Consider the following 23,884-nt stretch of genomic DNA (forward strand, 5'->3'; position numbering starts at 1 on the left):
GGGGGCAAGATAGGTTTTGGACTGGGGGGCTTTGGGGAGAGCAGCAGCCACCCATCCCCCACGTACCCCACAAAGTCAGGTGGCTCTGGGAGCGTGTGATGGGAGGCCGGGGTCGGCTGAGGGCCAGCAGCAGGGCAGTCTTGGGGGACTCAGAGAGCGCGGAGTCAAGGCGGCGTGTGGGTGGGGGGCCATCAGAGCGGATGGCTGTATCCCTGAGGATGACTGTGGGCCGCACGCTGCACCAGGTCTCCACACGGCCCCCCACGTCGGGCTCTGTCTGCATGGCCGTGTCCGCCCGCCCCCAGCCAGGGTCCCGGCTGCCCAGCTCCTCAGGCCCCAGGCAGACATCCATGCATTCAGAGGGCAGGGAGCCCGAGCCCTCGACCGAGCTGTAAGGGGCACTGGAGGCGAAGGAGGAGACGCTGGAGCTGCTCTCCGAGGCAGGCGACAGCTGCTGCAACACCCCGTTGCTCACTGCAGGCAGTGGGGAGGGCAGGGGCGTCTCAGGGGTGTCACCAGGTGGCTTTGGGACCCTGCCAGGCTGCAGAACACCTGTGGGCCTGGGAGAACACTGGGCAGCAGCAAGGCTGGAAGCACAGGGTCTAGCTGCTCAGCAGTCATTCCACTGACTAGTTGAGAGACCGTAAGCAAGTCACCTCTCCTCCATCCACCCCCTGGGACTCCAGACCTCAGGGGAGCTGGAACAGAACCTGCACCTTCTCAGAGGGGAGCCCAGAAATGGCTCTGGGCATGTGAAAGTCCTGAGATCGTGGTGCTCCTGCCCATTTATTCTTCAGAGGTTCTGTCCCCATCTTTGGGCCTCAGCCCTTTCCCTCCCAACTTGGGGGCCGGGTCACTTACGTCGGTCCAGCCAACAGTACTCAGAAACCATCTCCTTGTAGGCAGGGTACCGGCCAGTCTCCTGAGGGGGGCATGGTAGACACAAGAGGGCACAGGGAAGTGGGTGAGAAGAGAGGGTCAGAATGGGGGAGTGAGAGGACAGGAGTCAATTTTTCAACCCAATTACTCTCCTCTGAGCTCATCATGCTCTAGCCACACTTGCCACTTTATTTCTGAATGTGCTGAGTTCCTCTGTACTTCCCGGCCTTTGCACTTGCTGTTCCTGCCTGGCTTCTCTTCCTTCTGCTTACGGCCAGCTCTACAGGTGTCACTTCCTCAGAGCTAAAAGGTCCTGGCCTCCCTGATTAAAGGGCCTTCCCAAATTACCCCAGCCCACCTATCTGATAATTTCCTTAAGGCAGTTGTTACACTCCGCATGCGTCTAAACTTTTTTTTTTTTTGTATTTTCTAGGGCAGCTCCCATGGCATATGGAGGTTCCAGGCTAGGGGTCTAATCAGAGCTCTGGCCTGTGCCAGAGCCACAGCCACGTGGGATCTGAGCTGCGTCTGTGACCTATACCAGAGTTCATGGCAATGCCGGATCCTTAATCCACTGAGCAAGGCCAGGGATCGAACCCACAGCCTCATGGTTCCTAGTCGGATTCGTCAACCACTGCGCCACGACGACGGGAACTCCGAGTCTGTTTGCCTTTAGTAGTAGAGCCCTTGTCTGTCTTGTTCAGGGTACAGCCCCCGTACCTGGCATGGTGGCCCTCAAAAATAGTGGCTTTCAAAAATATTGATGGAGTAAATGGGGGCAGATGGGGGAGAAGAGGAATGTTTGGGATAATTTGAGAGGAAGGAAAGGGAGAAATGGGACGTGGGAGGTGGCAGAGGAGGCACAGAATGGTGAGATGGGTGAGGGCTGAGAAGGGAGAGGAGCAGGGCAGAGGCCAGGGTTGGGCGCTAGGGGAGAATGAGACATCACCTGCCCTGAGAGCCAGGGTGAGAAGGACCTGATCCTCAGGCAAGTGTGAGACCCGCATGAATAATGAATCCAGGCGCCTCCCCTGAAATCCAACCTCTGGCTCCAGCCCAGCCCTCCCTGCCCAGTGCCCTGAGGATGCCCACCACCCAGGCGCTGCCCAGGCACAGCTACCACCCCCTCCTTCTGGGTGGGACATTTTCTCCTTTCAACCGTGGACCTTCACCACTCATGTGAAAGGGCACTGCCCGAGGCATGGGGGGGGGGGGAAGCGGGCAGGACTGGAACCAGGCCCTGCTACTGATCAACGGAGTAACTGACTGTGATTCCTGAGCTAGGTTGCCTCTTTGAGCCTCAGTTTCTTCTTCTGTGAAAGAGGAAGGAGGATAATGCCTGCCCTACCTCTCACATGGCAGTGGAAAGTCATAAACTGCAGGGCGATGGGCGGTGTTAGGTGCCAGAGGGGTCTGGGACGTCCTTGCTAGAGTCTGCCCTCTCCCCCTCCCACAGTCCTACCCACCTTGATGGTCAACATGATGTGCGTTTGGCCCTTCAGCACCTCCACCGCCTGGCTGTGGCTGATGTCGTCGAACCTGACACCGTTGGCCGCCAGGACCTGGTCCCCTACCTTGATGCCATTCTCCTCTGCCAGGCCACCGTGGTCCACTCTGGGGTCAGATAGGAGCATTCTGATAGGCCACCTGGCTGCCCTCCCTCACCTGATTGATTCCAGACTCTTCCCTTGGGTACAGGGTTGCCCTAGTTCCTGACCCTCCTCCTGGTGAGCCCTGCCCCTGTCTCCAGATCCCGCCCCCAGTAGGTCATGTTGACATGTCATTGGCCAGGACTCTCTGCTGACCCATCCCCCGGTTCCCGCCCGACCGCGTTTTATGCCCTGCCCCCGCCCTCACTTGGACACGTAGATGCCCAGACCAAACTCCTTGCCGCCTCGGATGTTGAAGCCCAGGCAGAAGTCATCAGAGGTCGTGTAGAGGTGGACGATGCGCCGTGCGCCGTCCTCTGAGCTGCTGTCGGACGGTGTCGAGCTGCACTTTTCCACCACCAGCCGCCGATTGACCACATCCACCCTGAACAACAGCACGGGGCCCTCAGCCTGGGTCCCCAGCCACCTCCACCCACTCTTCCCCTCCCAGCAGCCATGGCAACTGTGTGGGAAAGGCAGGGCTGCCTTCGGGGGAACTCCCAGACCTGAGACCTTCACTGGGATGTAGATTTCATCCAATCGAGGAAACCAGAGGAATCGCTTTTTGTTGAGCAGCTCCAGCTGCCAGGCCCTGCTTCCAATCCTCCCCAGGTCCCAGACAGATAGACACTGTTACTGTCCCCAGGCTGGCTCACAGCAGCAGCGGCATGGGTGGGGCCAGAGCCACTGGGGTCTGGGGTGGCAGAGTGCTGGGAGGAGGGCTGGGGGAAAGACCTGGCCTTTCCTCATTTCAAGGTCGGGCCATCGGGGGCTGGGAGGATATTAGCCAGGCCCCAGGCTGAGCCCTGTGCCCTTGGCCTCTCCAGCTCTAGCTCTGGGTGGTGGTGCTGGGGCAGGTGGGGTGGGGCCAGACCCGCTTACCATGTAGTCTTCTCTTTGGAGAACTTGATGCCCGGCACGCGGCCCATGCGCCTCACCATCATGTGCAGGCGGCTGCTGCCCGTCAGCACCTTCACGGCACTGCCCATTGTGGTGCTCTCCAGGCTCAGCCCATTCACCTCCGTGATCTTGTCCCCCACGCACAGGCCAGCCCGCTCTGCAGGAGGGAAGGTGGCTTGGGCCACTTGGGAGAAGTCTCCTAGCCTGAGGCTGAGCCTCCCTCCCCCATCAGACTGGGTTTCCTGGGGTAAAACTTCTTTTCTTTCTTTTTTTGGCCATGCCCATGGCATGCAGAAGTTCCTGGACCAGGGATCAATATAGCACCAGAGCAATGACCTAAGCCTCAGCAGTGACAGCACTGGATCATTAACTGTGAGGCCACCAGAGAATTCTGGGGTAAAACTTCTTTGATGAGATTGGGATCCTCAGGTAAGGTCTGAGTATCCCCCATCAGACCCGTCATTAGCCCCTTCCATCTCCCCACTGGATCAGTCCCTCCAAGGCTGAAGTTCCTTTCCTCCCAGGACCTCACCCCTGGAGGCCCCGCTCACCTGCACTGCTCCCCTCCTCCACTTTGCTGACAAAGATGCCCAGGCCGTGCTCAGAGCCACCCCGAACACTGAAACCCAGTCTCCCAGCTGGACTCTTCTCCACTCGGACTGCATGGATGATGTCACTTTCATCGCTGTTCGCTGTTGGGGTGGGGACATAGGCATGAATCCCCCCTGCCCACTCTGGGTTCCCCAACTTGGGGCCTGCAAAGGCTGGGTTGCTGGGCACAGGCACCCAGGGCCCTTAGTGAGGGGATAGGCAGCTAATTTCAGAGTCCTCTCTGGGTGATTTTGAGACCAGGAGCCAGGGAGGGTGTGAGAGCAGGTAGGACAGGGTTCCATGCTAGAAGACATTGTTCTCTTTCCCTCATTATATAGGTGTGTGTGTGTGTGTGTGTGTATCTAATCCTTACTAAGTGTCACATGCCTATGGGCCTAGGATAGGCCAAATTCCTAAAAAATCCTGCCACTCTGAGAGTCAAATGGATGGAAAAGAGTTTCAAGGTTCCATTCTATGGGGCAGAGTCAAGGGAGTCTGGGCTCTTCGGCTTGCAGCAGAGACGAGCATGGTGGCTCTATCTTCAAATAGTTGAAGAGCTATTTTGTGAAAGGCATTAGAGGTTTTTGTCTGTGTAACCCGCAGGGCAGGAACAAGCCCACAGAGTGGAGTTATATGAAGGCAGATTTAATAAAGGAAAACATTCTAAAACCTCCAGCTGGCAGACACTGGAATGAATGTTCCATGAAAGATAGTGAGTTCCCCATCTTTGGAGGCATACGAGCTGATACTTAGGAAATCCCTGTCTAGGATGCTGTAGAAGGATCCCTGAGTCCCCTTCTATCTTGTAGACTCTGTGATTCTGGAGGTGAGGGCTCTAGGAGATACCTGACCACATGAGGAGAGAAACCCCAAATGCCACCATGCTCCAGTATGTACCCAAAGCCCAGAGTGGCCCTCTCCATAAGTGATGCGGAAAGTCAGAAGGGTCCTTAGGGATTGGATCTGTCAGGGAAGGTTTCTTGGAGGATGAAGATGGGTAGGATCTGGATGGATGGAGAGGACGGGGAAGGCACAGATGAAGGGATGGAGTGAGCAAAGGCTCAGAGGTGGGTCCTTGAGGGGGCTTTTTTGGTTAGAGAAAAGGGAGGGGGTGGGAGGGATAAGCTGGGTCCCAGGTGAGAAGGTGAGAGGTCTTCTTGGGCAAGGCTTATTCAGAGGTGCTTGAGAAGGGAAGTCCCCCTCTCCCCCTGACCCCACAGTTCTATTCAATCTAAGAGAAATCAGATTACAATGCAGGAGCAGGGCAGCCGGGGAGAAATCCCCAGGGGTAGCCTGTAGGCAGGGATGGTGCAGGACAGAGGCCTGGGAGATGCCGGGGCTTCCTAGCTGATTCTATCTGCACAGGTCCCAGGACCTTCTTCACCCAGACAAGGAGCATTTTGCTCTTTTGCCTCCACCCTCTTTCTCCTCAGTCCCTCCCAGGGGGCTTCTCTAGGGCCTTGAGCCAGGGGGATATCAAATCTGGGGTTTTGAGCCTAGGAGTTTGAGGCCTCTGAGGCTGGAAGCTTCTCTACCTCCACCACCCTAGCCAGGCTTCCAGGCATCCCTTCATCACTGGGAACTCCCTCACCACTTCCTCGATTCCGCTTCTGCCACCTTTATTTTTTTTTATTTTATTTTTTTTATTTTTTGCTTTTTAGGGCTGCACCCATGGCATATGATGTTCCCAGGCTAGGGGTCAAATCTGAGCTGTAGCCGCTGGCCAACACCACAGCCACAGCAACAGCAACAGCAACATCAGATCCAAGCCGCATCTACAACCTACACTATAGTTCACAGCAACGCCGGATCCTTAACCCACTGAGCGAGGCCAGGGATCGAACCTGCAACCTCATGTAACCCACTGAGCGAGGCCAGGGATCGAACCTGCAACCTCATGGTTACTAGTCAGATTCGCTGCCACTAAGCCACGATGGGAACTCCGATTCTGCCTCCTTTAATCCATTCCCTGCACAGTGGCCAGGGCCGGCTTTCATACGAGGTCATGCCTTTCACCTGATTAAAAACTTCAATGCCTGCCCCTGCTTCTAGGAGGAACTTCACATTCCTCCCAGGCCCAGTAATGCCCTCCCTGGGCTTCCCTCTTGCCAACTCTCTGCCCTCGCACCTGGCCACCCTTCCCAGCCTCATGATCTTTGGCCACACTGACCTCCTTCCTGCTCCGCTCACAGGCCAGTCCTTTCAGTGTGCCCTCTGCCTGTGATGCTCTTGCCCAGACCTTCATAAAACCAGCTCCTGTTCCAGTTCCTCTTGGCTCAGACACCACTTTCTCAGAGAAACCTTCCTGCACAACCCTACCTAAGAGAGTCCCTGCTATCTCCCAGATAGTTTCGTTAGAAGGGTTCTCAAAGCGAGCTCTCCGGACCAGCAGCACCAGAAAACTGATTAAAGTGGGGTTTTACTGCAGACCCACTGAATCGGATGTTCTGGGTGTAGAGCCCAGCACTTTTCGACAGACAATTCTGATATGTTCTAAAGTTTGAGAACCACCACTCTACCATACAAATTAGTCCCTTCAAGATTCTTACCATCCTTTCCCATTATTTGCTTTTTTTTTTTTTTTTTAATTTTGTTTTGGCTGCACCTGCAGCATATGGAAGTTCCTGGCCAGTGATTGAACCCAACCACTGCAGTGACAATGCCAGATCCTTAACCTGCTATGCCACAAGAGAACTCCATTCATTTGCTTATTTGTGTATTGTTTATTATCTCTCCTTCCACTAGACTCTTGCGCTAGACTGTAAGCTCAAGCTTGGTAGGGGCTTAGGAATTCTTTTTTTTTTTTTTGGCTTTTTAGGGCTGCACTGGTGGCATACGGAGGTTCCCAGGCTGGGGTCCAATCAGAGCTACAGCTGCCGGCCTATGCCAGAGCCACAGCAATGTGGGATTCGAGCTGCTTCTGTGACCTACACCACAGCTCATGGCAATGCTGGATCCTTAACCCACTGAGTGTGTCCAGGGATGGAACCCTCGTCCTCATGGATGATATTCGGGTTCACTAACCACTGAGCCATGACAGGAACTCCCCTAAGCGTTTTTTTAACTGAGTGAAATAATAAGCAGAACAATGAATAAATGAATGAGCTAAGGCAGTGAGGAGAAAGGGCTGGTTGGGATTAAAGACAATGCCATTTCTCTGGGACCCACTGAGTTTGAGGTGCTGGTGGGAACTCTTGGGGGTGATGTGGTGGCCATGTTCTCCTTCCCACAGTGTCCCCCTTATCAGCTACTTTAGGCCTCTGGAATGATCTAAATAATAACATAGGGGAGGGGCTCTGGGCTGTGGGGAATTGGGAGACGTTTTTGCTCAGGTAGAGGGGACACAGGCTGCAGACTCCCAGCCCAGACAGGCTAGGGGTCCAGCTGGTTGGAGCGATGCCCCATCCTTCCATTGCTAAGGGATGCTGCTTTCCTGGCTGTACTGGGGCACAAGGGTGAGACAGAGGGAGAGAACAATCATAGAACTTCTGGAGGGGGATCTTTAGAGGGACAGTGGGCATAGCCCTTGCATAGCTGGGTAGGGTGTATGCGGGTGTGTGGGGGGAGGCATAGCGTAGTTCTTTTATTTATTTATTTATTTATTTAGTCATTTTGCCATTTCTAGGGCCGCTCCCTCGGCATATGGAGGTTCCCAGGCTAGGGGTCTAATCGGAGCTGTAGCCACCGGCCTACACCAGAGCCACAGCAACGCAGGATCTGAGCCGCATCTGTGACCTACACCTCAGCTCATGGCAACGCTGGATCCTTAACCCACTGAGCAAGGCCAGGGATCGAACCCTCAACCTCATGGTTCCTAGTCGGATTCGTTGACCACTGAGCCACGAAGGGAACTCCATAGCGTAGTTCTTTTAATGAGTGGGACTTGCAAGGGCAATGCTGCAGTGCCTCCCCTCCCCCTCTGTGTCTCCTGGCTCTCCTAGGAACTTCTGCTCCATAACAGAATGACAGCAGTGACCCTCAGCAGTGCTCTGCTGCTCACCTGAGTGTGAGGCCGAGTGTGGCGGATGATGGGGGTGAGGTGCAGTGAAACTATGCCTCCTGAGCAACATGCTCTATCCCTGCCCTGGTGGACCAGGTAGGGGAAAGAAGTGCTCAGACAGGTCAGAGGGGAGGAACAGAGTCTGAAAAGTCCAGTGTGGGATCCAGCCAGGGGAACTCCGCTGGCTGAGAGACAGGGGGGAGCTGGAGATATTTATCTGGTCCTGCCCACAGAAAACCTAGGCCCAGGGGGCCCCTACTCTCCTGATGGCATTCAAGGTCTCACCTTGCCCACCTGCTCTTTGTCGCCCCACATCTGTCACTGCAGCCAGGCTGTCTCCTAAGAGCCCACCCACCATGCTCCAGACTTCTCACTGCAATCTTCCTGATAGCTCCACTCCAGCACCAGCTGCTCTCATTGTTCTGTCTCTCAGCCCTGCCACATGGTGAATTTCTGGAAGGTGAAGATTGAGCCTTATTTCTCTGTAGGTCCCCCACAGGACCTAACTATGGCTGGCATAGGTGTGCAATGAAACGGCATTAAGCAACTGCATAAGATTAAGTGCCCCCTTCCTCCAGGGCCCAGGCCTGGGGCTCCCTCCAGACCTTCGACCCACCTCTTCCCCCCAACCCCCTTCAGAACATTTGCTGCTCTACCTCTATTTCTGTCCTTCTGCACCTGAAACCTTTGATTCTCTCTGCCCAGCTGGGCACTGACCCCTCACAGCCCAGCACAGAGCAGGGCACACAACAGGCTGGCTGATGAAGAACGTCCTTCGCGATCCTGCCCGACACACCAAAGTCATACACAAATGGGTTTGGAGAAAGGCAGAGTCCACAGGAGGGAAGGGCCAATTCAATACCTTGCCTTGCTCACTTGGGGGCTAGCATACCACACACCCTTCCCTGCCTTCATACCTCCCACTTCCAATCTCTCCACAATCCTGGAAACCTAAAGGATTGACCTGAAGGTGAGAAAAGAGTAAATGAGGAAGAGTCAATAGGTCACCAGAGGCACATCCCTACGGCTTCTATCTGTTGAGTTCCCCCACCCATATTGGCTCTGCCTCCTCCTGCTTAGCGCCCGCTGCCCCTTACCCCCACCAGCAGTGCCCCGGCCCATGGCTGGGCCCTGCCCCCACCTTCAATGGGGGAGTTGATGAGGATGACGCGGCCCATGGGCGATGAGGCTCGGATTCCGCGGGGGGGCCCATTCAGCAGCCGCTGTTGCTTCCTCAGCAGGTATCGCGTTGCCGAGCCCGACTCGCTGCCCAGGTGGCCTCGGGAGGAGAGGGAGCTCAGAGAGCCGGAGCTTAGGTCTCTGAGGCCCAGTGGGTCGAAGCCCACTGCGAAACCACGTGCCATGGTGGCCAGACTGTGCGGGGACCCTACAGGTTCAGAAGGAACCTGCTAGCCCTCGAGAGGAAGGCCCCATTCGCCCTGGCTCTGTGAGCCTTCTGTGCAGACTGTGGCTTCAGAGACTGGGAGACCCCACTGCGTCCCAGGAGTATCTGCTCCAGGCCTGCGCAGGGAGAGCCAGGATTGGGGAACGGGCGAGAATGCCGCCCCTGCAGCCCCCAAAACCTCCCTCCCTCCCCCTGGTTTGTGCGTCCTCCCTGACATGCCGTAAGACCCTCACCTCTCCCACCCATGACCAGAGAAATGCCCAGTTCCGGCACCATCATGGGCTTTTGGAACTATTTATACAACAAGGTGGATGGGAACCCCTCTTTCACCCCTAGTTCCTGCTCTCAGCTGAGTCATCTCCTCCACAAGTCCCCCGTCCTCAGTAGAGGCGGAAAGAGAGGAGACAGAATTATCGTCAGCCCTAGGGCTTCAAGCAGTGTGAGAGAAACCGGGGCCAGAATAGTTCACTGCGCCGCCTCTCAAGTGTATGTGGGTAGAGGACTAGCCCCAAGGGCTTGGCCCTCGAGGGGCTCCAGGACGTGGCACAGCTGCAGCCAAAGGCCCCAGAGATTCCTCGGCCCCTAGAGATCCCCAGGTCCCAGGCTGCAGTCCCCTCCACCCCTACCCCCCCACCCCCCATCCAGGCTTGGGGTAAGGACTTGCTGTCGAGAGCCCTTCAACATACCGCGCAAAACCTGGAACCAAGTTCCCCAAAGAAACTCCGGGACCCAGAACGCAGCACCCCACCCCCGGCTCGGTCCTCCCGGCCCCTCTCACCTGCTTGCTTGTGCGGCCGCAGCCGGCCTCGCCCGCCCGCGGGCGCGCGCAATACCGCAGCAGCCGCGGAATCCCCGCCCACGCCCCGCGGAGGCGGCAGGAATGGGGCAGGCTAGTGCAGCCCCGGGCTCCCATTGGCTGGGAGCGACGCCAGTCATTCCTCCCTCCGCCTCCCTTGGGTGCCCCTGAACGCAGTTCGCAACCTGGGCTGGGGTCGCTGGGTTCTACACACTCCAATTGAGTTCGGATGCCCCACTCTGTACCACGAACTTAGGGCTGGGGCCTTGGCTTGCTCTGCTCCCGCTACCTGTACAGCTCAGGGGAGCCCAGAACCCTGTCTTCTCCAGGCCAAGCCAGCTGCCAGGACTCGTGGAATTGCCACCCCTCTGCAGTGATCCCTGAGGCCTCAGTGAGGATGTCACCCAACAGCGGGGTGTGAGCCTGCGGTGGGCAGGAGCATGGGTGTGTGGCACGCATGCTCTGAATGATGATTGGGTGAGGGTGCGTGTGTGTGTGTGTGTGTGTGTGTGTGTGTGTGTGTCTGAGCGCTGCCTTCACATGCATCCTCCTTCTATATCAGAAAGTGTCTCTCTGGCCACCCAGTTCTGGAATGTATGCGGGGGGGGGGGGAGGCAGCTGATAACAGGACACTAGGAGGAAGAATCTTTTTGATCCACTTCCTTGATAGGACAGAGGGATCTTGAGATTTCCGCCCCTTCACACCCAGAGCAGGGACTGGGGCCAGGGTCTGCGAAGCAGGGGTAGAAATTGCGGGCATAAAGAAACTGGGCACCCTAGCAGAGTTAGAGGTTACAGAAGGGAGTAAGGAGGGGACTAGGAAGGAGGAAAGGACTGGGGACATAGAAGGGGCACAGGCACGAGAAGAACCACACTGGTGCGAGTGCTGAGGTGCTGCGAGAGGAGCTTGTGGGAACCAGGAGAGGCGCCCAGGGGGGCAAGTAGGCAGAGGCCACTGCCAAGGCAGCCATCGAGTAAACAAGCCGGCGGTAACCCGAGTCCCTCCGAGCGCACCATCAGTGGATGCCCCTCCACGTCGCGCGCCTTCACCCTGGGCACCCAGACCCCTTGCTGAAGAAACCCGGTGCCTCCCGAGGCCAACCAAGGCACTGTGAGCAAATGGGGCAGCGCCCGCCGCTCTTCCCCTCCTCTCTCGGGCTGGGGACAGGGCCAGAACTGATCCTGGAGTCGGGATTGGCTCTGGGAGGCACCGTAGGGCCGGTCTCGGTGGACCGGGCTGGGGGCGTCGCCCCTAATGATACCCAACGCCCCCAGGCTCTGCCAATCCCTGGCCACGCCAGGCGAATGCGCCGAGGGAGCCCCAGCCTCTCAGGCTAGTGAGCGTCACACGTGACGTGTGCTTGATGGGTGTGAGGGCGGGGGCGACGGGCGCAGAGGAAGGCGGGCCTAAGAGCTGCAGAGGCCGGGAGCCGGGGAGCCCAGGAGAGCGTGAGTGCTCGCTGTGCCGGGCGGGGTCCGGGGGTCAGGAAAATAGCGGGTTGAGGGCTGGGAGTCAGAGAGGAAAGCTGCCTTGAAGTGCTCTCTCTTCAGCACACTTCCAGGCAGTGTGAGATTCAGTATCTTCGGCTCAAGGGAGGTCCATGGGGCCGGAGGGGAGGTTAGTTGGGGAAGGAATGTCGGGGTGGGGCTCTATGGATCACACAATAAAGTGTCTGCAACTGATAGATATGGGCTGTGTGTGTGTGTGTGTGCGTGCAAGTAACGGTCTTTGTATGCAGGGCGTGTCCACTCCATTTGTAAGTCTGGGTAGGGCATGTATGCTGCTGTCTTTGTGTGTGGGTATGTGAATATGAGTGTGCAAGGCAGCGGAGGGTGTGTCTGCCTGCGAGGGAGGAAGTGTGGTTGGAGAGGATTAGTCATTCTGTAGGATTTTGCCCAACACAGCCAGATGGCGGCTTCAGGCTTGCCTTTCTGGGCTGAATGGAGGGGTCACTTACTGAACCCTGCTTCTTTTGAGGCCAGTGGCTCAGGGAGAGGTGGGATGGGTGTCTATGTCAGCCCTGCCCAGGTGGGAAACAAGGAGATCCTTGGGCCCTTCTGTGTGGGATGAGGAAGGTGGCTCTGGAGGGGGGAACTTGTGCGTGCATGCCTGTGGGCATACCTAGCTGGCAGGCTTCAGAGTCACCTTTTAGAGATCTGGAATAGATAAGCCTTAGAGTTGCCAATGAGCCATTGCTCTCCTCCAGTCTGGGCTTGGGGTGTGGGATGGCTTATACCGTCTTCCAAACAGCCTTAGGGGTTTGTATGTAGGCTCAGGGCAGCCAGGGCCTAAAGCTGAATGAACATGGATGTGTGATGCATATAATCTGCATGTTTGTGCATACAGAGCACATGAATAGCTGTAGAGGATTTGTTGCTGCTGCTGCATCAACCACACACATGTAAATCCTCACTCATGGAAATCTGTGCCAGGCCAGAGCACAAGGACATCTGTTTTCCTGGCTCTGTTCTCCCCTGTCCCCTTCTCCTGTGTCTGCAGGTCCCTGAGCTAGGACACTGCCTAGAAAACAGCTCCCCTCCCCCACATCCTTGCTTACGTATCCAGAATCACCTTGAGCTCTAGAAGGGATTGGCAGTAAGCCCAGGGACCAGGGTAGGGCTACCAAAGTTGGCCCCATGTGGAGTCCTTGGGTCCTCTCCTTGGAGTCCTCTGACTCTGGTCCCTCCCCTGCAGAAAATGGGTGAGTTGCCCTTAGATATCAATATCCAGGAACCTCGCTGGGACCAAAGCACTTTCCTGGGTAGAGCCCGGCACTTCTTCACTGTGACCGACCCTCGAAATCTGCTGCTGTCTGGGGCACAGCTGGAAGCTTCCCGGAACATCGTGCAGAACTACAGGTGACTCCCAACCCCAACTGACCCAGGGTCTCCTTCCCTGCCATTAATAAAGTACCCTTTGCACCTGTCTCCCCTGTTCCACTCCTCCACCCCAACCCCTACTCCCTAGCCCTATCTGTTGGAATCACAGACAAGTAGGGCACAGAACGTTAACCCAAAAAATTTCAGGGTGTTTGGCTTGAGAAGGTAGTATTAATATTTATGGTCAGGGGGCTGCTCTATGCTTCATACTTTACAAGGACCTGTTCCACTGCTGGGCCACCCTATACAAGGATAGAGGGGCTCAAATTTGGGTCCCAAGGAGGTAGGAGGGCAGGAGGAAAAACTCTTGCAACACCCCAGCCATTTGTGACCCGTTGGAAACCACCATTACTCATGACCCAGCATTTGGGCAGAGTCAGAAGGGCACCCTTCTATGTGTGGCTAAGAAGGGAAATAGCAATAGGAGCCTTCCTTCCGCGACAATTTAATTCTTCCCCAGAAGTAAGGAGCTTCTTTATTACGAGGTTGAGGGCCAAAGTACCTGATCCTATGCCCAGACTTCTCCTGAGCTGCGTGGGCAGGGCTTGGGTGGGGGGATCTGCCCCTAGAATTGCTTGTCTGCTCCTTGCCAACCCCTGCAGGGCCGGCGTGGTGACTCCAGGGCTCACCGAGGACCAGCTGTGGCGGGCCAAGTATGTGTACGACTCTGCCTTCCATCCGGACACAGGGGAGAAGGTGGTCCTGATTGGCCGCATGTCAGCCCAGGTGCCCATGAACATGACCATCACCGGCTGCATGCTCACCTTCTACAGGCAGGTTCTATCCTGTGTGTCTCCTCCCTGGGTGCTCTGTCCAAGCTAGAGCATAACTTGATGACTAGGCACTTCCGGTCTGGGCCAATTTGGGCAGAAAATAGTAGATGGGTGAGAGCTTGTGTTAGAATCCCTTCCCTTCCTCTGAACTCGGTCCAGGGGTCCTCCCACCCCAGAGACCATGGGTGTGTTTGTGTAAGGACGACCATGCAGGGGTCACTGGAGCAGGTTCTAGGGTCATCAACAGGGCCTCCCCTGAGGGTTTGGGGCTAAGCTTTGGGGTTTTATGATTGGGGTCCAAGAAGGAGGGACACTGTCGAAGTAAGCCTTTTTGTTCCCCCAGGAAGACCCCAACCGTGGTGTTCTGGCAGTGGGTGAATCAATCCTTCAATGCCATTGTTAACTACTCCAACCGCAGTGGAGACGCTCCCATCACCGTGGGGTGAGAGCTCATCCCCAGGGGCTCTTCTCCCCGCCCTCCGTTGCTCTCTCATGTTCCCTGAGGGCCCATGTAGCCGGTGGCTCAGTGCCCTCCTCTCAGCCTGCCCCCACCCGCCACTGTCCTGGCTTGACTGAGGGCATGGGGTCTTCTCATGTATGCTTTGGGGGACCCAGTTCTCTTCAAGGGGAGTGACCGGGGCTTCCGGACAAGTCTATACGGGAGCAGGGGAGACGTTTCTCCACAATAAGGCCACCCTCCCACGCTCCATGTATTGAAGATTTGGCACATCCTTAAAGCAAAGAGCCACATTTGCATTGTTCACCTCCTGCCTTGTGCCCTGGCTCTTCCACCCACAGGCAGCTGGGAACAGCCTATGTGAGTGCCACCACTGGGGCTGTGGCCACGGCCCTGGGACTCAAATCCCTCACCAAGGTAAATGCCCTCCCCCATTGCACTGCCTCCCTGGTTCGTGCTTTACCTGCCTCCTTCCCGTTCACTCCTCCACCCCACCCTCAGAGTTCCTCTCCACCCCACGGCCCTTGGGGCCGCTAAGTGACATCTCCTCCCTCCCCCAGCATCTACCCCCGCTGGTCGGCAGATTTGTGCCCTTTGCAGCTGTGGCAGCTGCCAACTGCATCAACATCCCCCTGATGAGGCAGAGGTGAGTGGTCCCAGCTGCTGGCACATGCATGGCCAGAGGGCATGTAGGCACACCAGCCAGCCGCTTGAGCTGCCAGGCCCAGTCTCAGTCTGATGCTGGGATCCTGGGGAAGGGGCAGAGAACCAGCCTTTAAATCTAGGCCATCCGGAATTCCCGTCATGGCTCCAGTGGTTAATGAGTCCGACTAGGAACCATGGGGTTGCAGGTTCCATCCCTGGCCTCACTCAGTGGGTTAAGGATCCGGCATTGCTGTGAGCCGTGGTGTAGGTCACAGACACTGCTCGGATCTGGCGTTGCTGTGGCTGTGGTGTAGGCTGGCGGCTGCAGCTCCGATTAGACCCCTAGCCTGGGAACCTCCATATGCTGCGGGTGCAGCCCTAGAAAAGACACACAAAAAAGGCAAAAAAAAAAAAAAAAAGTAGGCCATCCGAGGGGCTCCAGGGACTAGCTGCCCATGAGGGCCTTGCAGTTCGGGTGTGGGGCCTGTGATCTAACTCTCACCCCCTTCCTTTCTCAGGGAGCTGCAAGTAGGCATCCCCGTGACCAATGAAGAAGGTCAGAGGCTTGGCCACTCAGTGGCTGCAGCCAAACAAGGAATTTTCCAGGTGGTGATATCAAGAATCTGCATGGCGATTCCTGCCATGGGTGAGGCAGGGGTGGCTCGGTGGGGCACGGGAGGCTCAGAGAGACAGGGGTGCCATTATCCAGGGGTTTTGAGGTTTACGGGAGCTGTAAGATTCAGGGGAAGAGGGAAGAGCTGTGAAGGGGGATTCCCCGCTTCCTTAGGGTCCTGACTTTCACTCCACTAACTCCCTCCCTGCCCTGCTTTGCCCTCAGCCATTCCCCCCGTGATCATGGACAGTCTGGAGAAGAAAGACTTCCTGAAGGTAGGTCACTCTCACCTCTCCCATTCTGGAAGTAGTGGTGGCTAGGAGCAGAAGTGACGAGTCCCCAACCTCCTCTCCAGCCTGTCCTGTGTCTAAGACTTGCCACCTGTTTGCCCCACCCCTGTTCCGCCCCTTGCACCTCCATTCACTCATTCAGCATGAGTGAACTGGACTGGAATAAAGGAACACAGAGGGCGCAGGAGGAGAAGGGAAGGGAAGGACAGATTCTGTCCGAAGGAAGCTGGTGTTACTCCAGAGGCCTCTGACACACCTAGGGAGGGACTGTCACTGTCACGCTTAACATCATGCTCATGTGCTCACCTACAAACAACATTGACACACACACACACACACACAGAGACTCACACATGCACAAACAGGGCAGATCAGCAAGCCACAGGAATATAAGCTCTGGCTCATCCGTTGAATCGTTTATCCTCAAATATTTATCGGGTACCAACCATGCACATTGAAGGAACAGAATGGTGGCCTCCATGGTTGGAGCAAATAGAGAAGAGTGAGCAGAGCAGGAGATGTGTTTGGAAAGGGACAGATTCGTGCACTGGGATGGGAGGGAGGGAGTAGAGGGTTAGAGGAGGCTTCCTGAAGAAAGCAGCTTCTGGAGGGAGTGTGAGGTGAGATTGGGTGGTGGGATGTTGGGGAGGGCATTGGCAAACCTCCAGCCCTGGTTGGAGTGGAGGGTGGTGATCTTGAGGTCCCAACCTGTTATGGGATTGGGAGAAAGAAAGGGGCCAGGTATCGGAGCCTCGTGGGCAGGGCTGATGGGATACAGATAGGTGGGTGGGTGGATGGATTGGGATCGGGGGCGGGCAGGGGACACAGGCCCTTCCTTATATTATCTCTCTTCCCACAGCGCCGCCCCTGGCTAGGGGCACCCCTGCAGGTGGGGCTGGTGGGCTTCTGGTAAGTGTGCAGGGAATTAGCCAGAGTGTGTGGGAGTGTCCTTTCAGTGGTGGATGTGGGTGGGTGTTATTGCTTTTAGAATATTTATGTGCACCATTCATACATTCGGCTGGTCGGGGCCTTGGGCACCTGTGAGGCATACTGTGTGTTGGGGGTGATCTCTGTCCTTTAAGGTCGAGAGTCTAGCGAAGAGGTTCTAATCTTCAGCCACCATGGAAACCATGGAAATATACCTTTTGGTACCATCGCAGAGCTTCTTGAACGTTTAATTCCTGATTCTGTTTCTGGCTGTGGTGCTCTGGGTCGCTGCTCTGGAGGCCTTTTCCTCAGCCAGAACCTAATGTCGCTGTTGGCTTTAATCAATCTCCATCCCTAGGGGCTGTCTCCAGAGATGGGGTGGGGTGCAGGGAAGGAACACCCTCAGATCAAGGCTTCACAAGCCTTTCCAACACTCTTCTTCCCCAGCCTGGTGTTTGCCACCCCCCTGTGCTGTGCCCTGTTCCCCCAGAGAAGGTAAGTGCTGCTGCTGGGCTGGGCTGGGGGCTCTGGACAGGTCTCCACATCTCTGGAAGCAGCCAATCTTGGGTTCCTTCAGTGTGTTCAGAGGAGGCCTGGCAGGCACTCAGCTTATTCTGGGGGCTGAGGGGATGACAATGATCTAGGCCTTCTGGCCTCCAAAGGAGAAGATTCAGCAGCCTGGTGGGGAGGAGGTGTGGTGATCCCTTAGTCTGAGTGGGGTGCTTTCACCGGACACTCAGCCTGCCTGTGCTGTTCTATTGCAGCTCCATACACGTGAGCAGGCTGGAGCCGGAGCTGAGAGCTCAGATCCACGAGCAAAACCCCAGCATCAAAGTGGTTTACTACAACAAGGGGCTTTGAGGGAGGGTCAGCCCCCACCCATGCCCCCACCTCCTTGGGCTGCTGCTGTAGCAGAACCTTTCCATTGCTGCCACCTTCCCATCTGCCTGGTCCTGGGCAGGGGGCTTGGTGGAAGAGCAGCTGTTGGGACCAGCAATCCATTAGGCTGGGAGAGGTGCCCCCATAAGCCTTTTTCTCTCCTCTGATTTCTTCTTTTTTTTTTTTTTTTTTTTTTTTTTTTTTGTCTTTTTGCCATTTCTTGGGCCGCTCCTGCGGCATATGGAGGTTCCCGGGCTAGGGGTCGAATCGGAGCTGTAGCCACTGGCCTACGCCAGAGCCACAGCAACGCGGCATCCGAGCCGTGTCTGCAACCTACACCACAGCTCATGGCAACGCCGGATCGTTAACCCACTGAGCAAGGGCAGGGACCGAACCCGCAACCTCATGGTTCCTAGTCGGATTCGTTAACCACTGCGCCACAATGGGAACTCCCTCCTCTGATTTCAAAAAGCAGGGTCGCATAATCCCTTTCTCCTGTGCTAACGTGTCTACATATGTACATACGCGGTCCGTGTGCGTGTACATGCTCTACCAGATGTCCTCATATCTGGCTTCCCTTTTTAACCTCCTGCCACCTGCCAACCAGCCACGCTACAGGTTTCTTGCCTAACCTGTTCCACCAGCCAGGTCATTTCTGATGGGACCTTGCCCCTTCTGGACAGAGACTGAGGGACATTAGCAGGCCAAAATGGGCTGAATCCTTCAGACTTCTGCTTCCTGGCTCTCAAAGCTGACTCAGGAACTGGGCCGGCGGCGGAGGAAGACATGTCGGGATAAGGGAGGCAGGGGGCTCATCCGATCCCCCATATCCTGGAATGGGTCAGCACCTCTCCTCTCCTCTGCTAGAACAAAGGAGTGTCCCTATCCTATACTGCTCTTGCCATCTTCCCATCTTCCCCATGCTGCCCTATGGGCATCTTTGGGCACAATCCTAGGAATTCTTGGTCTGCTCTGACATCATAACCTCAAATCTAAACCTAAAATCCCAACCCCCTCCCTCAACCAAAAAGCCATGAAAGCAGAACAAGAATTCCCCTTTAAGAGCCCCCCCACTGCACCCTCTTACAAAGGGACACAGCTGTGGAAATGGTGCTTAAACTCCACAGGTATCTGAATGAGTGTAAGTAGGACACCCTCAAGGGCCACTAGGCCCTGAGTGAACAGTCTTAAGACAGGGAATTTTGTGTTCCATTGACCTTGTTAGACATTCAGCAGAATCCTGACTTTAGCTCCTTCTCTTTCCTGAGGCTTGGCCCTGCTAACATTCCCACCTCTAAGAGGATGAAGGGCCCAGGCAGCAGTGGTTGGTCCACACAGGAGGTGGGCTGGGGGATGGAGTCTGTGCTGGTGAACTCACAGAGTGCGGAGATGGGCCTTGACTCCAACTCCCATGACCTCTGGCTGAATTGGGGTGAAGGCCCCACAGGGATCCTCTAAGAGTACTTTTCTGCTCCCCCAGCCGACCACAAGTAATAAAAGCAATGGTGCCACTGTTACTCAACAAAGTGAAAACCTGTCTACTTTTTTTTTGCCTTTTCTAGGGCCGCTTCCAGTGGCATATGGAGGTTCCCAGGCTAGGGGTCCAATCGGAGCTGTAGCCGCTGGCCTACGCCAGAGCCACAGCAACGCGGGATCCAAGCTGCGTCTTGGCCTACACCTCAACTCACGGCAACTCCAGATCCTTAACCCACTGAGCAAGGCCAGGGATTGAACCCGCAACCTCATGGTTCCTAGTCGGATTCGTTAATCACTGCGCCACGATGGTTACTCCAAAACATGTCTACTTCTTGATCTTTACTTGATTCCATGTCCTGAGTTGAGGGGGAAGAACTTCCCGCCTTCTGCCTTCTCTTCTCTCCCTACAAGGTCCAGGTGTTAGTCTCTTCCCTCCCCTTCTGTAGGGAGCCTCAGTCCCCAGCAGAGGGCGCTCTGAGATAGAAAATCAGTCCTCCATCTGCATCCTGAGTACTAAAGTAGGAGGGATGTGGGCACATGCCTCCCTCCATCTTCTATTCCCTCAGCAGGGAATGATGGAGTCCTTCATTTTCTTATTTTCTAGGGGAGCTGATCACACACCTAAAAACCAACTCAGGCTCTGGGCTTCTTGGTTTCCTTCAGGCATTTGACATGGGGTGGTAGCCTCTGGGAGAGGAAGGCTAGAGGACAAGGACTGCATGGCTCCATCAGAGTTGCTAGGGTGCCCTGACACCTCTGCACCCCTCCACACCTCACTGATGCAACGTGGAAACAAGCCTGATACGGACCATTTGCTAGTTAATACCCTTTCCCACCATCCCAGGGCCCTCTCTTTTCTCCTTGCTGTAAACCAGCTCGCTTTTTTTGTGTGTATGGGGGGGAATAAGGCCAAAAGTTCATGCCTATGGAAGATGGTGAGAGCTACTGTTAAACAGTGTATAGTTGCCTCTATTACCCTAAGTCTTGGCATTGGAAGATTCTGAAGAATACAAATGAATCTATAATAAAATCCATTCCCTATTCCTGGCAGAAAATAACTCTCATCCCCCTCCCTTTTTTTTTTTCAGTCCACAGCTCTCACACTAGGTGGTCAAGAGAAATCTTTAGGGCTGAAGTGATCTGTTACCATGGCCTGGCCTAGGCTCACTCAATCCTCTTGGGAAGTAAAAGTTTACTTGATGGGCAGTGGGGGGTGATACCAGCTACTGCTCATTGAGTCCTTCTGTGTCATGCAGGCAGGATGAAGCTAAGTGATTTAAGTTCATAATCTCTTTTGATCCCCACAACCACCTCTCTGGACATGTTATATCCATTCATAGCAAGGACACAGGCTTACTAAGAAAGTTGCCCACAGCTACACAACTATGTGGTGGTGGAGCCAGGATTCAGGCCAACTTGTATGACTCTGAAGCCTGTGCTATGCTTCTTCCTCACATGCCAGCTACAAGCCAAAACTGAGGTCACTTTCCTAGTGCCCTTTGACATTCCAGGGCATCTCCTCCCTGAGCCCAGTTTGCTTATAGGACAGTAACACTTACAGGCCCACAAGTGTACACAGGCCTTTTACTAAAGCACTGAGGACTTTCCAATCTTGAGGGTTTTATAGCTGAAGGAGTATACGTGAAGATTCCCATTTTTTTTTTCTTTTTTTTTTTAAGATTACCACTCTTGGGAGTTCTCTGATGGCCTAGTGGGTTGAGGCTCCCGCATTCTCACCACCGTGGCTCTGGTTGCTGCTGTGTGGCGTAGGTTTGATTCCTGGCAAAAAAGTAAAAAGAACACAAAAACCAATCAAATGAACCAAAAAAAAGAGAGAACCTGAAATAAATGTTGCAATTATCTTCTCATTTAAACAACAACAAAAAGATTCCCACTCTTGTTTAAATATGGAACATTTAGATAACCAATTTCAGTTCCATCCAGTTCTGCCAGTAGGGACCATTTCCCCTCACCAAGTCCAACTGGAGCCCTGGATCAAATCTTGAAACCTCTTTTTGCAGTTACCACTTTGGCCTTTGGAAATCCCCTTGAAAAGAGGCCTTGCACTTTTATTGGAAAATCTAGGTAAAAGAAACCCACTTGGGAAGAGAGGTGCAGTAATCTTTGTAATAGGAAATCATTAAGAACTTTTTTTTTTTTTTCTTGCCATTTCTTGGGCTGCTCCCACGGCATATGGAGGTTCCCAGGCTAGGGGTCTAATCGGAGCTGTAGCCACCGGCCTACGCCAGAGCCACAGCAACTCAGGATCCGAGCCGAATCTGCGACCTACACCACAGCTCACAGCAACGCCGGATCGTTAACCCACTGAGCAAGGGCAGGGATTAACCCACAACCTCATGGTTCCTAGTTGGACTCCTTAACCACTGAGCCACGACGGGAATTCCAAGAACATTTTATAACAATTATCTGTGCTCTGCAGATAATACTAAACCATGTCAGAGATAAGACTGGCCAGGGCACCAGCAGCGCCAGCTAGAAGGAAGGATTTCCTGTCATATTTCCTTCCTATTTCCACCCCAGCTTCTTGAAGCAAAAAAGTTAGTTTTAGGCTAACTTCACAAGTTCTCTAGGGGAAATGCTAGCCAGGTACATTTTCCAAACTGCCTCCATATGCTTGGAATTTTCCTCAGAAGTCAGAATTTGGGCAGAGGTAGCATTTTTCTCATTGGAAAGAAATCTGCCCCTTTCTGGGCCTCCTCTCTTTCTCAGACTCCAGGAACTTTCTCTGGGAAACTGCCCTGGCATCCCTGACCTTCCCTAGCCCTCTTCCCCTCCCTGAGCTTCATTTGTTCCAGAGCCCTCACCCCGCCCATTATAAGACTACAATCCTCCCTCTCTCCTGGCCCAGTTCTAAGGAAAAAAATGGCTTGGGTCTGGAGCCCTGGCTTACCCCGGTCATAGGGAGGGTATATCCTGCTCTTTTTCTGGGTCACTGGGGCTAATGAAGCCGGCATCTTAAGGACAGATGGTTTGCTCCAGCTTTAGCTGAGGCCCTGCGGACTCCTGTCAGTCAGACTGGCCTAGAGTCCCGCCCTGACCTGTGCCCTGCGAGTCAAAACCAAGCCCCCTTTCCTTCCAGTTAAGCTTGTCTGTCTCAAGCCAGCCCCGCCCCAGAGGCCTGTCAGTCATAGGTGAGCCACACCCCTCTTGGGGTATATAGCCAGTCAGAAGCAGAGTCCCGCCCCTGCTGTGGCCCCTGTCAAAGTTCGGCTGGCCCGCCTCCTTCCCGTTTCCCCGGGCAACGTCTTTAGCTGCCGGAGGGGAATACAGTTCACCTCCCTTCCTTTAGTCTGGCACGTACGCCGTAGATCCGCTTCCCTGACGATCTCGCTCTTGAACCGTTAAATCTGCCAAATCCCTTCGCTATTTTTCAGTTTGAAATCCACGAGCGCCCCAGGGTCTTCTCTTTGACTTTCTGCCCACAAATCTACGAGGTTTTCGAGGAGTCACGCGAGGGCCCTCCTGGATCCCAAGCCCAGACTTTCTTCAGTGACCTCGGAGGCTCTTGGCCCTGCCTCTTGCTTCTTCCGCTGTCTTTCCACCTCTCTGCCCTTGCATCCCACAATGCAGTGAACTCTACTAAGTGTATTTCTGTGCCAGGCGCTGGATAGAAATGGGCTGTTGGGTGAAGAGTGTCTTCCCATCTGCAGGGACACAGCCCGTCCTGGGCAGGCATCGGAGGCACCTCTCCCAGTCCCGCCTTCGATTCTCCCTACGCGTTGCCGTGATTTTGGGTCCAGATACCGGGAAAACTTTGCTAGGAATTGTGGCGGAGGAACCTCGACCCAGTTGGATCATTCTCCAAAACAGAGCTTTCGGGCCGCTCCCTTCTCTCCTGTACACATTTTTTTTTCCTCACTGCCAGTCACACCACAGGCTGACAGAAGGACAACAGTAGCCTTAGCTTAAGGCCACGGCCTCCTCAGGCTCCCCCTTCCTGTCTTCTCAGACCAGCAACATTTTGCAACTGAATAACCACCGGGAGAATGAGGGAGGAACTCTGCATAATTAGGCTGCTCCTGCAACTCTGTCCTCCACCCGCATATATCCAGTAGGAAAATAATGTGCCTGTAGCAAGAAACACACAGCTCTTTCAGGCCTCAACTTAAAAAAAATACGCACAGGAGTTCCCGTCGTGGCCCTCTTCCCCTCCCTGAGCTTCAGTGGTTAACGAATCCGACTAGAAACCACGAGTTGCGGGTTCGATCCCTGCCCTTGCTCAGTGGGTTAAGGATTCGGTGTTGCCATGAGTTGTGGTGTAGGTTGCTGACGCGGCTCAGATCCCAGGTTGCTGTGGCTCTGGCATAGGCTGGTGGCTACAGCTCTGATTGGACCCCTAGCCTGGGAACCTCCGTATGCCGCGGGAGCAGCCCAAGAAAATGGCAAAAAGACAAAAAAAATAATAATAATTTTTAAAATGCACAATTTAAAAGTTGAGAATTAAATTTTATTTGGGGCAAAATGGGGGCTATAGCCCAGGAGGCAGCACTTCAGATAGCTCTGGAAAATGGTAGGGGGGAATGTCAGTATGTATGTGATTTTGGTGAAGGAGGGATGCTTTTTTTTTTGGGGGGGGGGGTTTGGTTTTACATGCAACCAAGCACACATTTTACAGAAGGTTGCTGCTAGTTCCGTGAAGGTTACTGTTGGTCACAGGCAGCAAATGTCACCATGAAGGATTTTAGTGCTTTTCTAGATGTGAG

The 23,884-nt window shown here is 54.8% G+C and overlaps 2 protein-coding genes across 49 annotated transcripts in view; one reads left to right on the top strand and one right to left on the bottom strand.

Moving 5' to 3' along the window:
• PDZD7 (PDZ domain containing 7) overlaps positions 1 to 10,287 on the bottom strand; it is a 21,902-nt gene extending 11,615 nt beyond the window's left edge. For 24 of the 47 annotated variants that reach the window (XR_014826764.1, XR_014826762.1, XR_014826761.1 and 21 more), the window contains exons 1-8: positions 10,203 to 10,287; positions 9,161 to 9,540; positions 3,980 to 4,120; positions 3,411 to 3,585; positions 2,737 to 2,913; positions 2,346 to 2,493; positions 862 to 922; positions 67 to 474 (exon numbers count right to left, since the gene is read on the bottom strand). Coding sequence is in view for 10 of the 47 variants with exons in the window: in XM_084995170.1 (XP_084851296.1) it covers positions 67 to 474; positions 862 to 922; positions 2,346 to 2,493; positions 2,737 to 2,913; positions 3,411 to 3,585; positions 3,980 to 4,120; positions 9,161 to 9,383 (1,333 nt within the window). In the remaining 37 variants the exon portion in view is untranslated. Of the gene's footprint in view, positions 1 to 66; positions 475 to 861; positions 923 to 2,345; positions 2,494 to 2,736; positions 2,914 to 3,410; positions 3,586 to 3,979; positions 4,121 to 9,160; positions 9,541 to 10,202 lie in introns of those variants that run through there. The other 23 variants (XR_014826763.1, XR_014826787.1, XR_014826785.1 and 20 more) reach the window with 8 other exon arrangements.
• Positions 10,288 to 11,638: 1,351 nt separating this feature from the next.
• Positions 11,639 to 19,210, top strand: SFXN3 (sideroflexin 3). Of its 2 annotated transcripts, none has more exons than XM_084995189.1 (11): positions 11,639 to 11,669; positions 12,916 to 13,079; positions 13,703 to 13,877; positions 14,221 to 14,315; positions 14,672 to 14,747; positions 14,891 to 14,976; positions 15,494 to 15,621; positions 15,814 to 15,863; positions 16,738 to 16,787; positions 17,253 to 17,300; positions 17,570 to 19,210. In XM_084995189.1, exons 2-11 carry the CDS (start codon positions 12,919 to 12,921, stop codon positions 17,664 to 17,666), a joined length of 966 nt encoding a protein of 321 aa, XP_084851315.1. In that variant the 5' UTR covers positions 11,639 to 11,669; positions 12,916 to 12,918; the 3' UTR covers positions 17,667 to 19,210. The 2 variants fall into 2 exon arrangements, with proteins under 2 accessions (XP_084851315.1, XP_020928338.1); XM_021072679.2 differs by having other exon boundaries at positions 13,703 to 13,873; positions 14,217 to 14,315.
• The last annotated feature ends 4,674 nt before the right edge of the window (positions 19,211 to 23,884 follow it).

The sequence above is a fragment of the Sus scrofa genome, chromosome 14 (assembly GCF_054392235.1).
Source record: "Sus scrofa isolate SSC_HxYL_T2T_F1_AM1 chromosome 14, Sscrofa_HxYL_maternal_Yorkshire_Landrace_v2.0, whole genome shotgun sequence".
NCBI lineage: Eukaryota > Metazoa > Chordata > Mammalia > Artiodactyla > Suidae > Sus > Sus scrofa.